Raw genomic sequence first — 18,493 nt, 5'->3', positions numbered from 1 at the left:
AACCCGGCCGTGCCTGAATTTAGTCGTCTCGGTCTTTGTCAAAGTCGCCTACCTCCCAGCAATACATCTCATCGTGCCTCATTCCACTTTCTCTCTGTCTCGTTCTTCTCTCCTTCTGGCCGGTCTCCCTCCTTGATTGCGGTCCTTTCCTCATCTCTCCCCGAGGTCCCTCCATACGCACCACCTGGGTTCGCTGGCCAGGCCCATGTTGCTCCGATTCGCGGCGTGCGCCCGCGGCTCCTTCCGCGCGCCATACGCGTGTTCACCTTCCTCGCCCTTCCTCCGACCAGGAATATCCCGCCTGGCTACACGAGGGTTGGCGAGTACAGCACTTAGGCATTCCACATCCAAAGACCACGTTCACGCACCGCACGACCACGCACATGACCACACCCATAGCAACGCGGGGCATACCCACGCCGAGGGGAATACGCCCTCGACCGCACCAGGCCACAACCATTCGCATGGGGATGGACATGACCACGCGCATGGTCTGTTTCACTCACACGACCACTCGCACTCGGAGGGCGCGGCGCAGATCATCAACGCGTTCAAGACGGGCAAGTTGGACCGCGGGACCAAGATTACGTTGCTCGGTGAGTAGTGAGACTGACGTCTCCGTGTAGGTCAAGTGTGAGGGAGAGCGCGGGAGGAGGAGGTAGGAATGAGGGACGGAGGAAAGAGGAATAGTTTGCTGACCTCAGGCCTCGGATCCAACGTTGCACTCACTGTCGTAAAGGGTGCTGCGGGCTTCTTCATGAACTCGGCGTCGCTGCTGGCGGAAGCAGGACACAGTCTGAGCGACCTGTTAGGCGTAAGTGGCTGCGCTTCTCTTATCTCTGCTACTGTCCACGACTCTTCGTGACCTCTCCTCTTTCAACCATGAACCTCTGATGGCTCTCCTTCCCGTGCCTCCTAACTGCTCCAAACACTCCTCACTGACCCCAGGACTTCGTCACTCTCGCCACCTGGAGGATATCGCGCAAGCCTCCTGATGACCGCTTCCCGTGGGGCTATGCCAAGTTCGAGACATGCGGAACCCTCGCTGTGTCCGTGATCCTGGTCGGCGGCGCGCTCGGCATCGGGTTGCACAGCTACCATCTGCTCATGCAGGTGATCTTGCCGTGGCTCGAATCCTTGCCGCCCGACAGCACGTTCGCAGGCCTACAGGCTTGGCTGCCGAGGAGTGTACCCTCTCCGCTGCTCGAGCTGTTCCATGCGCACGGTGTGGGTGAGGTGCACGACCATTCACATGGTGTCGCGGACCATGGGCACAGCCACGGCGTCGAGGGAGGCCACGAGCATGCTCTCAACCCCCACGCAGCGTGGTTCGCGCTCGCGAGCGTCCTCGTTAAGGAGTGGCTGTACCAGCTCACGAACAAGGTGGCAAAGCAGGAGAACTCGCCAGTGTTGCGAGCCAATGCCCTCCAGTGAGTCACTCCTTTCGGGCCAAGCTGCTGGCTGACATCAGCCACCGTGCTGACGCGCTCACGTCCCTCGTCGCTCTCGGCTCGATCCTCGGCACGTCACTCGGCGGCGTCCGGTGGCTCGACCCCCTTGGCGGCATCGCTGTGTCGTTCTTCATCCTGCAACAGGGATTGTCGCTTTCCAAGGTAGCGTGCATGGAGCTCCTTGACGTCGGCATCAATGCCAAGACACAGAAGAGCATCGAGAAGGTTGCTTGCGAGCTCGTCGACGGTGTTGAGCTCCTTGGCGTCCGCAAGGTCCGCGGCGTGCGCTCAGGAGGTGAGTCACGGCGGGGTAGTGTGATGGTGACTAGCTGGTACTCAAATACCCCCAGCTACAGGCCTTCCAATTACTACTCTCTCGATGCTGAGTTTGCCGTTGCTGACCCTCCAGGTCAGATCGTTCTGGACCTCACCATCGTCGTGCCTTCCACAATGTGTGTGTACGACGCACACGAGGTCGAACTTCGCTTGCGCAGCCACATCATGGGCGCGCGCACCGACATCCGCGAGATCAAGGTGCATGTACATGCAGACATTCACGACGACGGCAACCCGACACCACCAACCGTTAACAGTGATTTTACCAAGCACGGGTGCGACCCGTGGGAAGAGGGAAACGACAAGTAGAGACGGAGAGGGAGAGGAGATAGACTCAACAGCAGCAGATAGACGGGCCGCGGCCCAACTCATCGTCAAAACAGATGCATGATATACAGTGCTCTATTGGTACTAACCATGCACACTGGCGCCACTGATAGAAACCGTGCGCTGGAGAACCTCGCCGACTGTGGGCAGAGATTTTGTGCTGTGTCGCGAGGATGCGCGGGCTAGTCCCCCGCCGCCGATCGTGTTGCCGCGCGTGCGATTCCGCTTGATGGCTGTCGGAAGGACACCGGGTTCCTCGTGCCTCTCGTCATGGTGCTCGTTATCTGAGCCGGCCGACGGGCGGCGCGACGCACCCTTCTCCGTCGTCTGCTCGTTCTTCTCCTTGGACGATTCCGGGACGTCCACTGCGCCGCCCACCTTCTCCTCGGATTGTACGATGGGCTTTGCGCCGTCCTCTGCGACCGGAATCTCGTTGAGGTGTGCAGCTGCCGCCTCGCGCCATGCCTCTCCCCACCGCATCGTAGCCAAAATAAGCCCGACTCCGAGCCAACAACAGACCGCGCCGATAGTCATCGTCCACCCGAGCCCAATACTGTTGATCATGGGCAGGACGAACGCCGAGGCAGCCGCGGCGAAAAGGTATCGGAAAAAGTTGTTGACGGCAATCGCCTCTGCCGAGCGCTTCTGCATCGCGTCGACAAGATACGTGTTGAGCGGGGTGAAGAACATTTGCGTGCCGACACCATTAATGACGAGCATGACGATTGGGGGCGCGATACCGCCCTTGTTAAAGTACAGAAGCCAGCCATACGTAAAGCAGGAGAGGGGGAGGATGAGTGTCGTTCCGATTAAGGCCGCACGGAGTCGGTCTTCGGGTTTGCGATATCCCCGTTTCTCAATCCATTTCCGCACGATGCTGTCGGCGTAGCGCCCGATAATGCGGGCTCCGAGGAGCGTCCCGACTCCGTGGGCGAGGTAGATACACCCCGCGAGGGCTACGTTGGAAAGGTTGTATCTCGTTTTGAAGATAGTCGAGAGCGGGATCATGATGCAATATAGCTCGACCATGATTAGACAACTCGTAAATGTTGCTAGGGCAATATTGGGATACCGCATAAGCAGGACTGAGCGGATAGGATTGAACCAGTACGGCACAAACTTGACTTGGCGCTCCTTCTTGATCCGCTCGTGCGGGAGAGGCGGGTGAGACGTCTCGGGCAGGAACATGAATGTGAGTGCCACGGAGAGCGCCGACGCCGCACAGAGGAAGTACTGCGTCGCGCGCCAGGTGATGGGAGTGTATTGTGTGAAAATACCCGCGAGAACTGGGGAGAGAGCGGGTCCCATGACGATGCCAGAGTAGAACCACGACATGGCGTTGGCGCGTTCCGTCGGCCGGTACAGGTCACCGACTGTGCCGGCGCCCACGGCGAGGACGGAAGACGAGCCGATACCTTGCAAGATACGTGTGCCGATGATTTGGCCGATTGTGTGCGAGTTCGCAACGCCGATTGACGCGACAGTCATAATAGGCATGGAGAGGAGGTAGACTGGCCGACGGCCGTAGAAGCCCGCAAGGGGAGACCAGAAGAGCGGCGCGATGCCAATCGTAATAATAAAAATGGCGACGGTGTAGTTGATAATCTCAGGTGTTGTATTCAACTCGTCAGCCATGACGTTGATGGACGGCAGGAATGCTGAGGACGCGACCGCTAGACGTGAGCTTATGCCTTTTGTGATACTCACGTCCAAGGAATCCCGAGAATGACACAATGGCAATCATGATATGCTTGCGATGTGGCGAGAAACGGTCGTAGATGTCGGGTTCGCGCTGCGCCTCGACTGCACCGACATCTTTTTCATCTGTGGTTGTTGTCGTAGTGGTCGTGCCATCTGACGGCTCGTCCTCCTCCGCAATCGTCGGGGAGCGGGCGCGCGATGGCGGCCGCCCATCGTGGCTATTCAATGACGTTGTTCGGGATAGGGTACGTTCGAGCTCGATCTCGGCGTCGAGCTCAACTCCCGTTTCTGGAAACCGAACTGGGGCAAAAGAGGGCGAATGTGGTGGTGGAGGAGATCCCGCACGCGACTGGTTCGAGAGGATACTGAACGCCCTATTGAGCGACGGCCTTCTGACCGGTGTAGTGGCCCGTAATGGCGGAGAGAGATGATGTGAAGGTGGTTCGGCATGGTCGCGTGGGGCCAGCGACGGCGATGTCGATGTCGAGGTGGACGCGCGAGGCGACGTTGGCAAGGGAGAGGTCATCGCGGGCTGGTGAACATGCACCGAGCGTCAGTGAGTAAGAGTAGGAGTAAGAGTATGAGTATGGGAAAGAGAACGATACATTAGCTACAGGTTACCAGTAACAGTCACTGAGAGAGTCCCGGCGTCAAGACGGGCCTACATCCCGCAGTCAGCTGCATCGGCGTCGCCCGACAGAGGTGAAAATCAACTGTCATGAGCGCTGGGGTTGTGAGGGAGGTGTGGAGTCAGGGAAATCGCAATGCCAACATCCACGTCGGACATGGCCGTCTCGACTCGTGTCTGCGCCTGCGGATGCTCGTCACTTTTGCAGCCACGTGTTGTGTCCGTTCTAAAATTCTTAACAGCCATCTCAGTATCTCATAGATCCGCTCCGTCTCCCGAGATTGGACTGGGGCTTTTGGGACATGGAGCTATGATGTTGCCGGCGTGGGAATGGGAGTGTGGGGGAGTAATGATAATTTTGCCGGGAATCAAAAGAGGCCGGACCGAATTCCGGGTGAGGAAGTGGCTGGAGCTCCGTCTTCCCGAATCCCTGAACGCCTCATTTCGGAACTGGCAAATGGCCAAAGCCAAGGCCCAGGCCAGGTCAAACTAGCCATCAGCCAGACCATTCTGCTTCTGAGTGACAGGAGGGTTGTTTGGTTCGCAGAGGATAACTCAGTAGACTCAGAGAGTCTATCAGGACGTCGCCCCGCTTGATTTAGGGTGGCGGAGTGGGGTTGAAGTTGAGGAACGTACGGAACGGAGAAGAATGGTTCTGTCTGTTCACGAGTGGAATGGAACCCGGTCTGCAGATCCCTTTGGTCCGCGCCAACGTGTGTTCAACCTACCGTCGTCACTGTCGCTACGCTCGGCTGGTTCGTGTTGCTCGACAAGGGAGACGCGAGAGGGCGGCGAGGGGCTCGGACTGGATCGACGATGGGGCGTGAGCGTGTTCCTGCGCCACGGAGTGGTTGGGTTCTGTTTCACGCTTGCCCACCGGAACAGACTTCTTTCAACCTTGACCAAGCTATAAGAATGCATTAAGGGGACACGGATTTCAGCCTCTGACCTCTTGGTAGCTTGGGCTTGAGCATGTTCAAACGGACAACAGACGGTGAATGATTGTGTGGCTAGGTAAGAGTTGGGTTTGGGACCAACGTGTCACGTCAACGCCCAACGCCATACACACGCCCCGAGATCGCACACATCGCACACATCGTCCCCATGCATACACGATCTGCAGCAGATCACATGCCTTCTGCGTTGTCCCACCTTGGAGCAACTTTTCCAAACCAGAACAAAGAGCAGGCGGGAGGACGAAAAGCGCAAAAATGACTGCCGACCGTACTAGAGCCTGATCACAGGCCCCGGCGGGGCTCGAACCCGCAACCGTTTCTTCGACATTTGCAATAGAAGAGAAAAATGCTACCTTTGCAACACGGGGCCATCAGCGTCGCGTGAAAGTGTCGCCGCAAGATGCATTATAACCCCATCGCCCTCCTACCCAGGCGACTTCATATCAACAATCACCACCCCACAGCCCTACCACGTATGCACGGCCCGTACCCGATGTCCAGAAACGCAAATGAGGAAAGGAAAGAAGGTATGTATGCACAGAACAGAGTGGAGAGGAAGAGGACGCGACGGGGCACACAGTTGAACGCCCATGATCGACACTCACAGCCCCCGCGATCGTTCGCGTACATCGGCTCGGTTGTCGGTTGCGAGTCGATCCAGTCGAGCGAGCCGGCCTAGAGCATGCCCCCGAAGTCGTCCCCGCTCTCGTGGTCGTTGTGTGCCTCGACGGCCTCGCCCCACGACTTGAGGGCGCCGCTTATGACGAGTTCGGTAACACGCTCCTGCGTCTGGTCCCACTTGAGGCCGAGCGCCGAGTGGATGCGCTCGATGGCGCGCATCTCATGCTTGAGCTGGCGCGCGCTCACCGTTCCAGACGTCTTGTACTCCTTGAGCGCCTTGTAGGCGATGTACTTGGTGACGCGCTTGGCAGGGAAGAACGGAGCTTGGTCGCCTCGCTGCCGGGCGAAGAGGATGTACTCCTCCACACTAGCCCAGAGGCCAGCCGCATCCTCGAGCCCACGCCAAATCAGACGTCCGACCAATGGCCCAGCCCCGATTGCCTGCGCAAAGCTGTCGAGCACATCGTCACTCGCTTCCGTGTCGATGGGTGGGGGAGAGAAGCGGGCAGGTACGGCGAGCTCTTCGCGCTCCTTGCGCTTTGTGCCGCGCGGAGGAGGTGGCGACACGGCGCGGCTCGACGTGGCCTGCGGTCAGCTACACTCGCAACGTGACCTACCTTGACAACCATGTCGCGCATTGGCTCGGTCTGCCGTCAGTCTCGTCTTGGGGGCCACGACTCACCGCATTCTCGAGGCTCGCACGGCTCTTAGCCCGCCCGCGTGCGAACTGGCGCTCGGCCTCCTTTACTTCGCGTTCTTGTATCTCGACGGCAGACTTGCGCTTGCGGAGTCTGGGCGTGGGCGGCATTATGATGATATGTGCGAAACCAGGGTCGAGTGGGTATCGAGTGGAACGCCACCAGTGCCCACGATTGAGTGCAGAGTGGAGGCGGGTGCAAGTGTAAGCGGTGGGTCGTGGGTGGCTGGGAATGGACAGTGAGCATAAACAGCTGTCGTCCTTTAGGATGATCTATCAAGAAGCACGCATGCATGCACAAACCGCAGTTATCAACTGTGTCGGTCGCCTGGCCGCCTGGCCGCATGTACGCCAATCCCCCTACCAGTTACAGTCCTTCCAAGTTTCATGCCATGACGTCGCGAGTTCGGAAATCTCACAATCTCTCCATCCATCGGCCAGGCCCGATCACTATCTAACACCTTGCAAGCAGCCAACTTATCCCATGCCCACTCTCCACGCATGCGGCTCCAACGGCGGCGGCCAGCTCGGAATCGGCCATGTCGACGATGTTGCGACATTTACGCCCTGCGTCTTCGACCCCTCATGTCCACCATTTGAGCGGGTGGTGGACCTCGTGTCCGCCGCATCGCACGCTCTTGTCCTCGTGTCCGCCGACGGTCACAATCACCTCCTTGGCGCAGGCACAAACTCGCACGGGCAGCTGGGTAAAGTCTGCGTGCTGACTGAGTGCGCGAGCCCTGCCACAAGTTTTCGCCCTCTCTCCATTGCGGTCGATGCTGGTTTCGACGGCTGGGAGCCAGTGAAGCTCGCCGCAACTTGGACGACGAGCTTCGTTGCCTTACAGTCTCCAGACGGCAGCTCTGTTCGGACACAAGTGATCGTCGCTGCAGGTTCCGACGACTTTGGCGAGCTCGGCGGCGGCATCATTCGTCTCAAGGAAGGTGAGCGCGTCGAGCACCTCGGCGGCGGACAGCGGCACGTACTGGCCGTTCTCGTCTCTGGGAGTGGGGACGGACGCAAGCAGCGTGTCATCGGCTGGGGTTCTGCACGGCGCGGTGAGCTCGACCCCAGCCCGCAACCTGACAAGGGCAAGAGCAAGGCCCGAATGCGTTTCCTGGCCCCAACGGAGCTTACACTCGACCTTCCCGCTCCCATCATTGACATCTCCCTCGGCGCTTCACACACTCTTCTCCTACTTGCAGATGGCCGTGTGCTCGCGTGGGGCAACAATATGAAGGGCCAGATTACGGACCTTGGCGACATGACCGGCGTGCGCGCCATCGGAGCGACATGGAACGGGAGCTACATCTTAGACGACCAGTTCTGGTCGCAAGGATCGAACACCCATGGGCAGCTGCTGCGTTCCGACTCTGGCAAAACACGTGCGCCACGCGCGACAGTTACTGCAGGGGGGGAGGGGATCGAGGCCTTTGCCGCCGGGAGCGAGCACATTCTCGCCCTGGTGCGGGCCGGTCCACGCACGGACCTCTGGGCCGGCGGGTGGAATGAACACGGAAACCTTGGCCTCGGGAACAAGACTGACAGCGCCCAGCTCGTTAACACCAGTATTCACGCGTCACGCGTATGGGCGGGGTGCGCTGCCAGCTGGGCGCTGGTTGAGTAGCATCCCCTGACGCTCGACGCCCGACGCCTGGGCGATGGGCTATCCGATTCGATACGGGTGGCGGGCCGAGCGGGCCTTGACGCCTCGCAGATCTGCACGAAGCAACTACCCCGCGATGGTCGCATCGAGATGACCAAGGGGCTCGGGGTGGTAGCGATGGCGACAGTCCTCAATCTCCATTCTTGATGCACTACAACAGATCATGTACCATCTCAAACTGCTTCTTGTCGCGTCAAACCGCTCCGACGCGCCACTCTAAACCGTTCAACGGCCCAACAGGTCTGTGCACCACCCCATTTGGTCCTCCGCCCCACTTCTCGCCCCTTCCTCGCCATGACCCTCGTTACCTCATCCCTTCTCCTCTAACTGCCCTTCCACCACGGGCCGTTATTTCTCTCGTCTCTCCTCTTCTTTTTATCTCATCGTCTTCAACCGTGTTCATTCTCCCTTTTGTCTCTTGGCCCCATGGCCCTGCCACGCACGCCGCAGCGCGGCCACCATGCCCCGGTGGCACCGACTGAAGTGTCGTACCCGGCATACTCCCCCACCCCTTCTTCTATCGACGCCATCCGGCACCGCGCTCACCGCATCGAGCAATGGACGCACCAGGTCCCGCTGTCACCTGGGATGAGTGTCGGCGCCAAGAGCGCCGTCTGGAGTGATGACCTCGGCACCGTCGCCGAGGAGAGCAGCGGTCGCGCAGACGCTCAGCCACGCGAGTATCTCAAACCTCCATCGTCCAACGGTCATGGGCATTCTTTGCTCCAGAACTCGTCAGTCCCATCGCTACGCCGACAGCCGCCAGTCCCACTCCTTGCCCAGACGCCCCACTACTTCCCACAACCAGAACTCTCCCGTGGGGAGCATCTTTCTCGATCACCTTCCTTTCATCCTACCGCCCCAGCCCGCTCGGTCCGCTATGCACGCGAGGCGTATCTCAACCAGGCGCTCGAGCTACCTCTTGACATGTTGACGCAGGTGGCCGCGCCAAACGAGATCTACGAGCCAGAACCCCTTTCCAAGCCAGGTCGTGTGGGTACCATCCTCTCGCGCGCGCGCAGCACAGTGAGCCTCAAGGGAGCTGCCGCGGCTGCACCCTCTCATCCTGCGGCAGCATCTTTGTCGCCGATGCACGATCAACCCCATATCTTGCACCGCTCGCCGTCAATGGCCTACACCAGGCGTCATTCTCATCAGTCGCTCCGCAGTGTGCCGGAAATGCACATATTGCCCAAGCTGGTCGCCAATGCGCGAGCGCCACACGCAGGGCGTGGTCCTGAGGCTCGCCCCGTTGCCGCTCAGTCCCCAGCCCCTTCGTACGAGGACAGTAAGTGTTCTTCAGTGCAAACCTCAGAATCTGGGCACTCTTTCGTCAAGGCAGATCCTCTGCCTACTGTCCCGCAGTCGCAACCGAACGCGTACCTCGGGAACACCGCCGAACACAGCGTCAACCCTACAGGTGTTGCGAACAAAGGAGCCTCAACCCAGCCAGCGTCTGCCTTTGGGACCTCCCTGCTGAACCAAGACCCCATCCCGACCACTCATCTCGCTCGCCGCACCACCTCGCGCGGACATCATCACGCACCCGGCCCCGCGGCTCAACCAGGCGCTGGTGGACAAGTCGAAGAGTTCTCGTCGAGCCCAGAACGCCACCCGTCTGTCCGCACAGACCGGCGACCTCCCCTAACAAAGTCGGCGTCAGTCGACGGACAGATGTACCGCACCAGACGAGTCAACCGCGCGTCGTCGTCGGCCAGCGAGCGCACGGCATCCGACCACGGAGTCGTGTTCACGCCCTCGAGCGTCAGCATCGACAACATCCACGATAACGGGGAGCGTATAGCGTTCGAGGTGCCCAATCGACGCGGCAAGCTGCATGTTTCACTTGCCTGGCTTCCTGGGCGGAGGCGAGGCGCCCAGAGCCAGCCAGCCTACGGCCTACGTGCGACCGACCGGCGCGCGTCTCTCCAAGTACCTCCCCATCCCCTGCAGCCCCCGTCCCATCGCCGCTCGTTCTCAGCTTCTGAGGGTTCTTCCTATACTCACCCTCCCCGCTCTCCTCACCACCCCGCCCACGCACCTGCACAGCATGGCGTCCCCCCAGCTGGCGTTCCCGATGGTCACTTCATGCCAGGTACGGTGCCGTTCCAGGCGCCAGGCTATGGCCTCCACGCCGGTGGCCATGTCCCGCGGCCGATGACAGGCGCGTACCCTGCAATCGGCCCGCAACCTCCCATGAGCCACCATCCGCCCATGAATCCCCATCCTCCCATGAGCCCACAGATGGCCCCCGGCGCCCCTCTGTTCGGCGCACAGCAGGCGCCCCAAGCTGGCTACCCCATGCAACCAGGGTACGGTTACCCAGCCATGCAGGCGCGGCCTGGTATGCCGATGGGTCCGTGGCCTGGGCATGGCCAAGTGCCGCTCATGCAACCCGCACCGCCCGGCCATCCTGTCCCCGTGCCCCAGCGGGCAGATGCCGGTCGCGGCCCAACCCCCAGACGCGAACACATTCCGTCCCGCGCCGCTACGTTCCCCGCACCCTCGACGGGTAGCCCATGGCGCAAGCTATGGCCATTTGGCAAGCACACCCACAATGACACGTTCCTCAACGGTCCTGCCGTTCCTCCCAAGACAGCTCGCTTTGCGGAGCCCATCGTCAGAGACCACAAGTCCCAGAAGAAAACGGACCGGCAGCGGCGTGCGCAGCGCCGCGACGAGCGTGCCAAGCACAAGTCTGGCAATGCAGTCAAGACCCAGGGCGAGTCGGGCAAGAAGGCCAAGTAGCGTGCCAAGCAGGCCTGAGGCGGAGCGATACTTCGTCCTAAAGTTGCGAAACACGTACCCCACCCGACGCTGGCGTTGAGGCTATCGCTGCAGTGCAGTTCCATTCTCTATTACATGAGTAGACAGACATAGATTGCAATCATTTATGACACTGGCAACTTTTTTCCTGGTGGCACCTCTGCGGCGTGATTCATATGCTCAATGCTGCATGCTACACACGGACACGGGTATCTAAGATTAAGCGCGGCGAGGCTTTACCGCGCCACCCGTGGCGACGGCCCGCTCTAGCAGCCCCGCACGCGCATGCGCCTTCTAATGCCAACAGGTGAGGGTGGGAGGACCTTAGTCGGACTCGACGAAGAAGTAGTTGCCCGACGACTTCTGCTCGTGGTCGAGCACCGAGTGGTTCTTGTTAATACGCGGGCGATAGTTTGTGGGGTCCCTTCGGAAGGTAATGTCGAGCGACTTGAGGAACTTGTTCATACCGGTGAGGAGACCCTCGGGCTCGCCAGCCCACGACTCCTTACCCGGCGAACCCTCGAAGACAATGACCTTGTCGGCGAGGTAGGTGGCCATGATAAAGTCGTGCTCGACAATGAAGGCGGTACGCTTCGATGACATGACAAACTTCTTGATGACCTTGGACGCGTGAATACGCTGCTCCGAGTCGAGGTAGGCAGAGGGCTCGTCGATAAGGAGCACGTCGGCGGGCACACCGAGCACGAGACAGATGGCGACACGCTGCAGCTCACCACCCGAGAGCGTCTGCACGTCCTGGTCGATGATGCCCTCGAGGTTCATGGGCTTGATGACGTCCGAGTTGAACTGGGGGTGCATGAACATGGCCTTGATACGCTTGAGCAGGAGCATGCGCACCGAGCCGGGGAACTTGGGCGAAACTGGGGTTAGTTTTCCTTTGGGATCAAGAAACTCACTCGTCTGGGGCTTCATCGAGACACGGAGCGAGACCTGGTCAGCCTCGTTGTCGGGCTTGAGCTTGCCGCCGAGGAGCTGGACGAGCGTCGTCTTGCCCATACCGTTCTCGCCGAGGAGAACAATGATCTCCGAGTCAGAGAACTGGCCCGACTTGACGTGCAGCTTGAAGTCGCCGAGCGTCTTGGTCATGTTGGGGTAGGTAAGAGTGCGGACGTTGGGCGCCAAGTTCTCGTCAGCCGTCTCGGCGATGCGGAACGTGAGCGACTCCTCACGGAAGCGCATGTTCTCCGTGGGAATCATACCGTCCAGGAAGATGTTGATGCCCTCGCGCACCGAGTAAGGGAGGGTAACAACACCGTAGACACCAGGGACACCGTAGAAGACGCAGATAAAGTCGGAGAGGTAGTCGAGGGTGGAAAGGTCGTGCTCGACGACAATGATGTAGTTCTTGGGCTGGACAAGGCCACGGATCACACGCGCGGCGGCGAGACGCTGACGAATGTCGAGGTACGACGAAGGCTCGTCGAACATGTACACGTCGGCCTTTCTAACCGAAGCGATGGCGATTGCGAAACGCTGGAGCTCTCCACCCGAGAGCTGCGACACCTCACGCGCCTGAAGGTGCTTGAGCTCGAGGTCCTCCTCAAGCTGATTACGGTTGTCCATCTCCGACTGCCTGTCGAACATCTTGCCAACGGTCATGTTGGGGACCTTGATGGAGCGCGGGATCTGGTCGACATACTGCGGCTTGGTAACGGCCTTGATGTCATCCTCAAGCACCTTGGTGAAGAAGTTCTGCAGGTCCGAGCCACGGAAATACTTGATGATCTCGGTCCACTCGGGAGGGTCATCGTAACGGCCGAGGTTGGGCTTGAGCTTGCCCGAGAGCACCTTGAGCGCCGTCGACTTGCCGATACCGTTGGTGCCGACGAGACCGAGGACCTGACCGGGGCGGGGCGTAGGCAGACGGTGGAGCTTGAACGCGTTGGCGGCGTAGCGGTGGGTGACGTGCGTGCTCAAGTTGGTTGGGAGGTTGAGAATCGAGATGGCCTCAAATGGGCACTTCTTGACGCAGATACCGCAACCGATACACAGCTCCTCGGAGATGAAGGCCTTCTTGTCGGCGGGCGTCACCTCGATACACAGCTTGCCCATCTTGACCACGGGGCACGAGCGCTTGCACTCCTGGCGACTGTCATTAGCAAGCTGGAATGTGGAGGGCATGGCGCGTGGCCGAAGCCCGCCACGATCGCGTACCATTTCTTGGGCTTGCACTGGAGGTCAGCGTGGTTCCGATACTGGGTGGCGATGAGGAAGGTAGAAGCCGGTGGCGCGTGCGAGACACGCGACGACAATGGCAACAACGCACCTTGTCGTCCGAGACGATGGCAACACGCGTGAGCCTGTCAGACATTGCGTAGCTTGATTCTGAGTAATAAGAGAAAGGACAAGGGGGACCTCGGAGTGCCGAATGTGAGCTTGCAGTCGCGTTGAATTATCGTTGAATGTGCAGAGCCTTTTGAGATGCAAGTTGGGTGGCCAAATGAAGTGGTGGACGTAGACGAGTGACACTATCTCTCTTACTAACTAGTTGTTAGTTGAACAAAGATCTTTGGACATTGTCAACGCGGGAGCAAAATTACTTGATCGAAACTTGGATGGCATTACGTATAAACCTTCAAAACCAAAGCCAGGCACTTGAGCCAATCACTTTGACAAGATTTGTGGCACTCGCCGAGACACGGAGTTTGAGCCTTTACTCCACCCACTCTATCACTACCTGAATATCTTTATCTCACCCTCCCTGTATCCGGGTCATTGGGTCGGCAGAAACGGCCCGAGTCCGGGGCGGACCACAAGTGGAAGAGACAAATGGCAGGCAGAGAGCGCCGTTGTAGCCCGAGAATGGGGAAGCTGGGGCAGCTGGGGCAGAAGGCAGAAGGCAGAAGGCAGGGGGCAGAAAGCAAAAGGGGCCGAGAGAGAGGCACAAGGGTGGGGCAAGATACCGAACGGGAATGTTGTAATGGTGGGGTCAATAGAATGGATGTACATGGATGGATGGATTGCAAAGGTAGACAAGACATTCCCGTGATCTTCAGACACGAACGGGAATCAGAACAGGTCATCGCCATCACTATCAACCCATCTCATATCCACGAACAGAATTTTATCAACTAGGCTACACCCACGCCGCGCCACATCTACACTATAAAGGACACGGTACGCCGCCTAGCGATCAGTGCATTGTTCAACTCATCGCACACACCTCCGCCACCTTTGTTCCAAAATAATTTCTGCGAACAGTCCCGATCAATCGGTCCAACCCTTGTGCCCCTCCACTCTTACTCCACTCCTCTAGACCACTTGACAACTTGACCTTTTGGTCCCCTCGATTTTGTTTACATCCAATCAACCCGTACATTTTTACACAGACATGTCTTCCAACAACACTCAGCTCAAGGTACGCCGATCCTCGCTGTCCCGCTGATCCCAGCGCGTGCTCGTGACCGGTGGACTCGGGTACATTGGCTCGCATGTCGTCCTCTCCCTTCTCCTCTCTGGGCGCTACCTTCCCATCGTCATTGACAACTGTCACAATGCGTTCCCCGAGGCCGTGAACCGCTGCGCCGAGATTGCTCGCGACGAGATGGGGTAAGGTCCCGATAGTCAAGTCGAGCTGACAGCAGCCCCAACGCACCCCAGCCCATCTTCCACAAGGCCGACATGCGCAACCCTGCCGAGATCGACGCCGTCTTTGAGCAGTACAAGGCGGACGGCGGGATCTGGGGCGTTGTTCACCTCGCTGCCCTCAAGGCGGTCGGCGAGTCCAGCGAGCTCCCCCTCTCGTACTACCAGGTCAACGTCGGCGGCTCCGTGTCGCTCCTCCAGGTGAGCTCGATATAGGCCTAGTCCCAAGCTGACCCCAGTCCATGGCCAAGTACGGTTGCAACTCGTTTGTCTTTTCCTCGTCGGCCACCGTGTACGGCACTCCGGAGGTCATTCCCATTCCCGAAACGTCGCGTGTGCACGCCGAGTCTGCGTACGGACGGACAAAGGCCATGGTCGAGGACGTGATCCAGGACGTGTGCCGCTCCGGCACAATGGAGGAGCCTCGCAAGGAGCCACTTAAGGCCGTCTCGGTCCGCTACTTCAAGTGAGTACCCGTGCCTTTTGATTCAAAGGATCTCCGGCCGCAATTGAGTGCCCTGGAAAGTGTATCAGTTGCTGACATCAGCCCCGCTGGTGCTCACCCCTCCGGCAAGCTCGGCGAGGAGCCGCGCGGTAAGCCCGGAAACCTTCTCCCCCTGCTTGCGCAGATGGCTGTCGGACGCGAGAAGTCGGACCTCCAGGTCTTTGGCAACGACTACCCCGGTTCGCCGGACGGCACGTGTGTGCGTGACTACCTGCACATCATGGATTTGGCACAGGGCCACGTGCTTTCGCTGGACGCCATCGCTGTGCCTGCCGACCAGCCCAACATCTTTGACAAGTGCGACCCCCGCACCGACGGCTACTTCCGCGCCTTTAACCTCGGCCGTGGCAAGGGCCAGTCTGTCCTCACCATGATCGAGGCGATGCGCAAGGCCACCGGCTTTGATTACAAGTACGAGATTGTCGGCCGCCGCATGGGCGATGTCCCGGACCTCACGGCCGACCCCGCGCTCGCCGAGAAGGAGCTGGGCTTCCTCGCCAAGCGTGACCTCCCAGAGATGTGCCGCGACCTCTGGAACTTCCAGACCAAGAACCCCAACGGGTACGAGCCCACCACCACCGCCAACGCTGCCTAAACGCACCGCGTGCCGGCCATGGGTGTTAGTTTGCTTGGGCTGCGGCTTGGGGGGAGGGGTGGGCGCTGGCGCGCGCAGCTGCGCGAGCGGACGGACATGTTTTTTGTTACACGGCGCTCTTTGGCCTTTAATCCTACTTTATGCCACACTAGATCTTGATACTGTTGCGATAGAGGGACTACACGGCCGCAACTGGAACTGGCCATGCGACCGCACGTGGTGTTTCTCTGCTGATGCCAGACACTGTCACAGACGCTGCTCCAACCTGACCTCTGGTAACAATTGCCAACAGGCCGCCCTTGCCATCTCTTTGTGCCCCCGTTATCGATCAATTCTGATCCAGAGGCACATGCGATGGAGATAAGCAGTATCTGCGCTTACACGGTTCTGTCTGCGCGGATCGTAAACCCGGAGACTCGAATCCGAATCCGGGGATTCAGCAGCCCTCTGCCCACGCCACTGGAATCTGTCATCAGCAATCCGCGACCGGAGTGTCTGCGTGATGCATTTCAACTAATTGCATTGCACAGTGTAGAGTGGGGGTGGGCCTGTATCCGTGGAGCGTTGCTGAGGTGACACATGGAGACCAGGGGTGAGAACATTCCTTGATCGCCGAGGTACTGAGAAAGTACTGGAGAGTGACGTTGTTCTCTCCTCCTTCTGGGATGCTGCGGAGCTGGGTTGTTACGCGGTTTAGGTTGCAAACCCAAAGTATTCCGTTGTCGGGACTGCTCACTTGCTGTTGTCACAATCCATCATTGGCGGCGAATGGTCCCAGCCGTCGTCAGTCTGTGGCACTCCTCCCAACCCCTCTCGCGCTCACTTGCCCGGTCGATCCAAAACCCGTACATGTGATGATAATGTTACTGTGCTGCTACGTAATACACTCTATCCAAGGCGTCCACGGCGTCCAAGACTAAAGGATGCTTAGAAGCCGAAGCTGACACCCTGAGCGAGGGGGAGCTTGGAGCCGTAGTTGACAGTTGCGGCGCTCCAGCGGACGTACTGCTTCCAGGCGTCACCGCCCGACTCGCGGCCCCAGCCGGTCGACTTGTTGCCGCCGAAGGCAGCGCCGATCTCAGCGCCCGAAGTGCCGACGTTGACGTTGACGATGCCGCAGTCCGAGCCCTCGGGGCCGAGCCACTTGCCCATGGACTGGAGGTCCTTGGTGAAGAGCGACGACGAGAGGCCCTGAGGAACAGAGTTGTTGAGGCGGATAGCGTCCTCGAGGGTCTCGAACTCGGCCACGTAGAGGACGGGCGCGAAGACCTCCTCCTGCCAGCAGGGGTCGTCCTGCTTGGGGCGCATGACAACCGGCCAGACCCAGTTGCCGCCGGTAGCCTCGTCCCAGTTGGCGGGGGCGGCCATGCGGCCAGAGCGCTTGGTGAGGAGCTCACCGCCACGGGCGAGGACACCCTCGATGGCCTTCTCGTAGTTGGCGACCGAGACGGGCGAGTGGAGGGGACCGATGAGGGTCTCGGGGTTGAGGGGGTCGCCCATGGCGAGGGTGGTCTCGGGCTTGTGCGAGTCGTAGAACTGGAGGAACTTCTCGAGGAAGGGCTTGGCAATGTCCTTGTGGAGGAGGAGACGGCGGGTAGAGGTGCAGCGCTGGCCGGCAGTGCCGACGGCAGCGAAGAGAACACCCTGGAGAGCCTGCGAGAGGTCGGCGTCCTTGTCAACGATCACACAGTTGTTGCCGCCGAGCTCGAGGATGGTCTTGCCGAAGCGCTCCTGGACGTTCTTGCCGACCTCACGGCCGACGCGCTCGGAGCCAGTGAACGAGATGAGGGGGAGCGAGGGGGAGGCGACGAGGTTCTTGCCGACGTCAATGTCACCAGTGACGAGCGAGGCAGCGGCGCCGGGGAGGCCGTTCTCCTCGAGGACCTTCTGGACGATCTGGGTGACGGCGATGGCGCAGAGGGGGGTGGTGGGAGAGGGCTTCCAGATGGTAGAGTTACCGGCGACAAAGGCGATGGCAAAGTTCCAGCCGTAGACGGCGACAGGGAAGTTGAAGGCCGAGAGGATACCGACAGTGCCGAGGGGGTTGGGGATCTCGTAGATGACGTGGTCCTCGCGCTCCGAGGGGAGGACACGGCCCTGGATGGAACGGGAGAGGCCGACAGCGTGGTCGCAGATGTCAACAAACTCCTGGACCTCGCCCTTGCCCTCGCTCTTGATCTTGCCCATCTCGAGCGAAATGAGGTCACCGATCTCGTTGATCTTGTCGTTGAGGGCGACGCGGACCTTGCGCATGATCTCGCCACGCTTGGGCCCGGGCAGGGCACGGACGGCGCGGCCAGCCTCGACAGACTTGGCAATGGCGGCGCGGGTCTCCTCGGGGGTGGCGGTCTGGACACGGCCGATCATCTCGCCGGTAGCGGGGCAGAGAGTCTCGATGATCTCACCCGAGCCACCCCAAGTGCCGTCGTAGACACCGGGGATGGTGGAGCCGTCGGTGGGGAGGCCGGCAGCCTTGAGGACCTGGGAGGCGCGGCTGGAGAGAGCGCGGACGCCACCGGTGGAGAGCTGTGCCTTTGCGGCGGACAGCGCAGTGTGCTGGGAAAGGACGGCGGCGGGCATGTTGAAAGGAGTACGGGCTAGATGGGTGCGGAGGTGCTTGATTGCTTGGAAGGACATG

At 59.9% G+C, this 18,493-nt stretch overlaps 8 protein-coding genes across 8 annotated transcripts; 4 read left to right on the top strand and 4 right to left on the bottom strand.

The window, feature by feature from the left end:
• Positions 1-205: 205 nt before the first annotated feature.
• MMT2 (uncharacterized protein) lies at positions 206-2,096 on the top strand (the record flags this gene model as incomplete). The annotated part of the gene is made up of 6 exons (XM_060602251.1): positions 206-225; positions 400-596; positions 705-814; positions 949-1,430; positions 1,472-1,746; positions 1,861-2,096. The coding sequence occupies 6 exons, from the start codon at positions 206-208 to the stop codon at positions 2,094-2,096; spliced, it is 1,320 nt and encodes a 439-aa protein (XP_060458663.1).
• Positions 2,097-2,198: 102 nt separating this feature from the next.
• CcaverHIS019_0510250 (uncharacterized protein) lies at positions 2,199-4,341 on the bottom strand (the record flags this gene model as incomplete). Its single annotated transcript, XM_060602250.1, has 2 exons — positions 2,199-3,787; positions 3,822-4,341. 2 exons carry the CDS (start codon positions 4,339-4,341, stop codon positions 2,199-2,201), a joined length of 2,109 nt encoding a protein of 702 aa, XP_060458662.1.
• Positions 4,342-6,074: 1,733 nt separating this feature from the next.
• Positions 6,075-6,828, bottom strand: CcaverHIS019_0510240 (uncharacterized protein; the record flags this gene model as incomplete). The annotated part of the gene is made up of 3 exons (XM_060602249.1): positions 6,075-6,605; positions 6,638-6,667; positions 6,703-6,828. 3 exons carry the CDS (start codon positions 6,826-6,828, stop codon positions 6,075-6,077), a joined length of 687 nt encoding a protein of 228 aa, XP_060458661.1.
• A 373-nt stretch (positions 6,829-7,201) lies between these two features.
• ATS1 (uncharacterized protein) lies at positions 7,202-8,344 on the top strand (the record flags this gene model as incomplete). Its single annotated transcript, XM_060602248.1, has 1 exon — positions 7,202-8,344. The coding sequence occupies one exon, from the start codon at positions 7,202-7,204 to the stop codon at positions 8,342-8,344; it is 1,143 nt and encodes a 380-aa protein (XP_060458660.1).
• A 465-nt stretch (positions 8,345-8,809) lies between these two features.
• CcaverHIS019_0510220 (uncharacterized protein) lies at positions 8,810-11,131 on the top strand (the record flags this gene model as incomplete). Its single annotated transcript, XM_060602247.1, has 1 exon — positions 8,810-11,131. The coding sequence occupies one exon, from the start codon at positions 8,810-8,812 to the stop codon at positions 11,129-11,131; it is 2,322 nt and encodes a 773-aa protein (XP_060458659.1).
• Positions 11,132-11,473: 342 nt separating this feature from the next.
• On the bottom strand, positions 11,474-13,481 carry RLI1 (uncharacterized protein; the record flags this gene model as incomplete). The annotated part of the gene is made up of 4 exons (XM_060602246.1): positions 11,474-12,030; positions 12,067-13,259; positions 13,325-13,341; positions 13,437-13,481. 4 exons carry the CDS (start codon positions 13,479-13,481, stop codon positions 11,474-11,476), a joined length of 1,812 nt encoding a protein of 603 aa, XP_060458658.1.
• Positions 13,482-14,501: 1,020 nt separating this feature from the next.
• On the top strand, positions 14,502-15,855 carry GAL10 (uncharacterized protein; the record flags this gene model as incomplete). Its single annotated transcript, XM_060602244.1, has 5 exons — positions 14,502-14,528; positions 14,562-14,719; positions 14,755-14,956; positions 14,995-15,221; positions 15,303-15,855. The coding sequence occupies 5 exons, from the start codon at positions 14,502-14,504 to the stop codon at positions 15,853-15,855; spliced, it is 1,167 nt and encodes a 388-aa protein (XP_060458657.1).
• A 927-nt stretch (positions 15,856-16,782) lies between these two features.
• On the bottom strand, positions 16,783-18,435 carry CcaverHIS019_0510190 (uncharacterized protein; the record flags this gene model as incomplete). Its single annotated transcript, XM_060602243.1, has 1 exon — positions 16,783-18,435. One exon carries the CDS (start codon positions 18,433-18,435, stop codon positions 16,783-16,785), a length of 1,653 nt encoding a protein of 550 aa, XP_060458656.1.
• Between the last annotated feature and the right edge of the window lie 58 nt (positions 18,436-18,493).

The sequence above is a fragment of the Cutaneotrichosporon cavernicola genome (assembly GCF_030864355.1).
Source record: "Cutaneotrichosporon cavernicola HIS019 DNA, chromosome: 5".
NCBI classification, from domain to species: domain Eukaryota; kingdom Fungi; phylum Basidiomycota; class Tremellomycetes; order Trichosporonales; family Trichosporonaceae; genus Cutaneotrichosporon; species Cutaneotrichosporon cavernicola.
The sequence above is the reverse complement of the archived record's forward strand: the minus strand, read 5'-3'. Positions and strand labels throughout refer to the sequence as shown.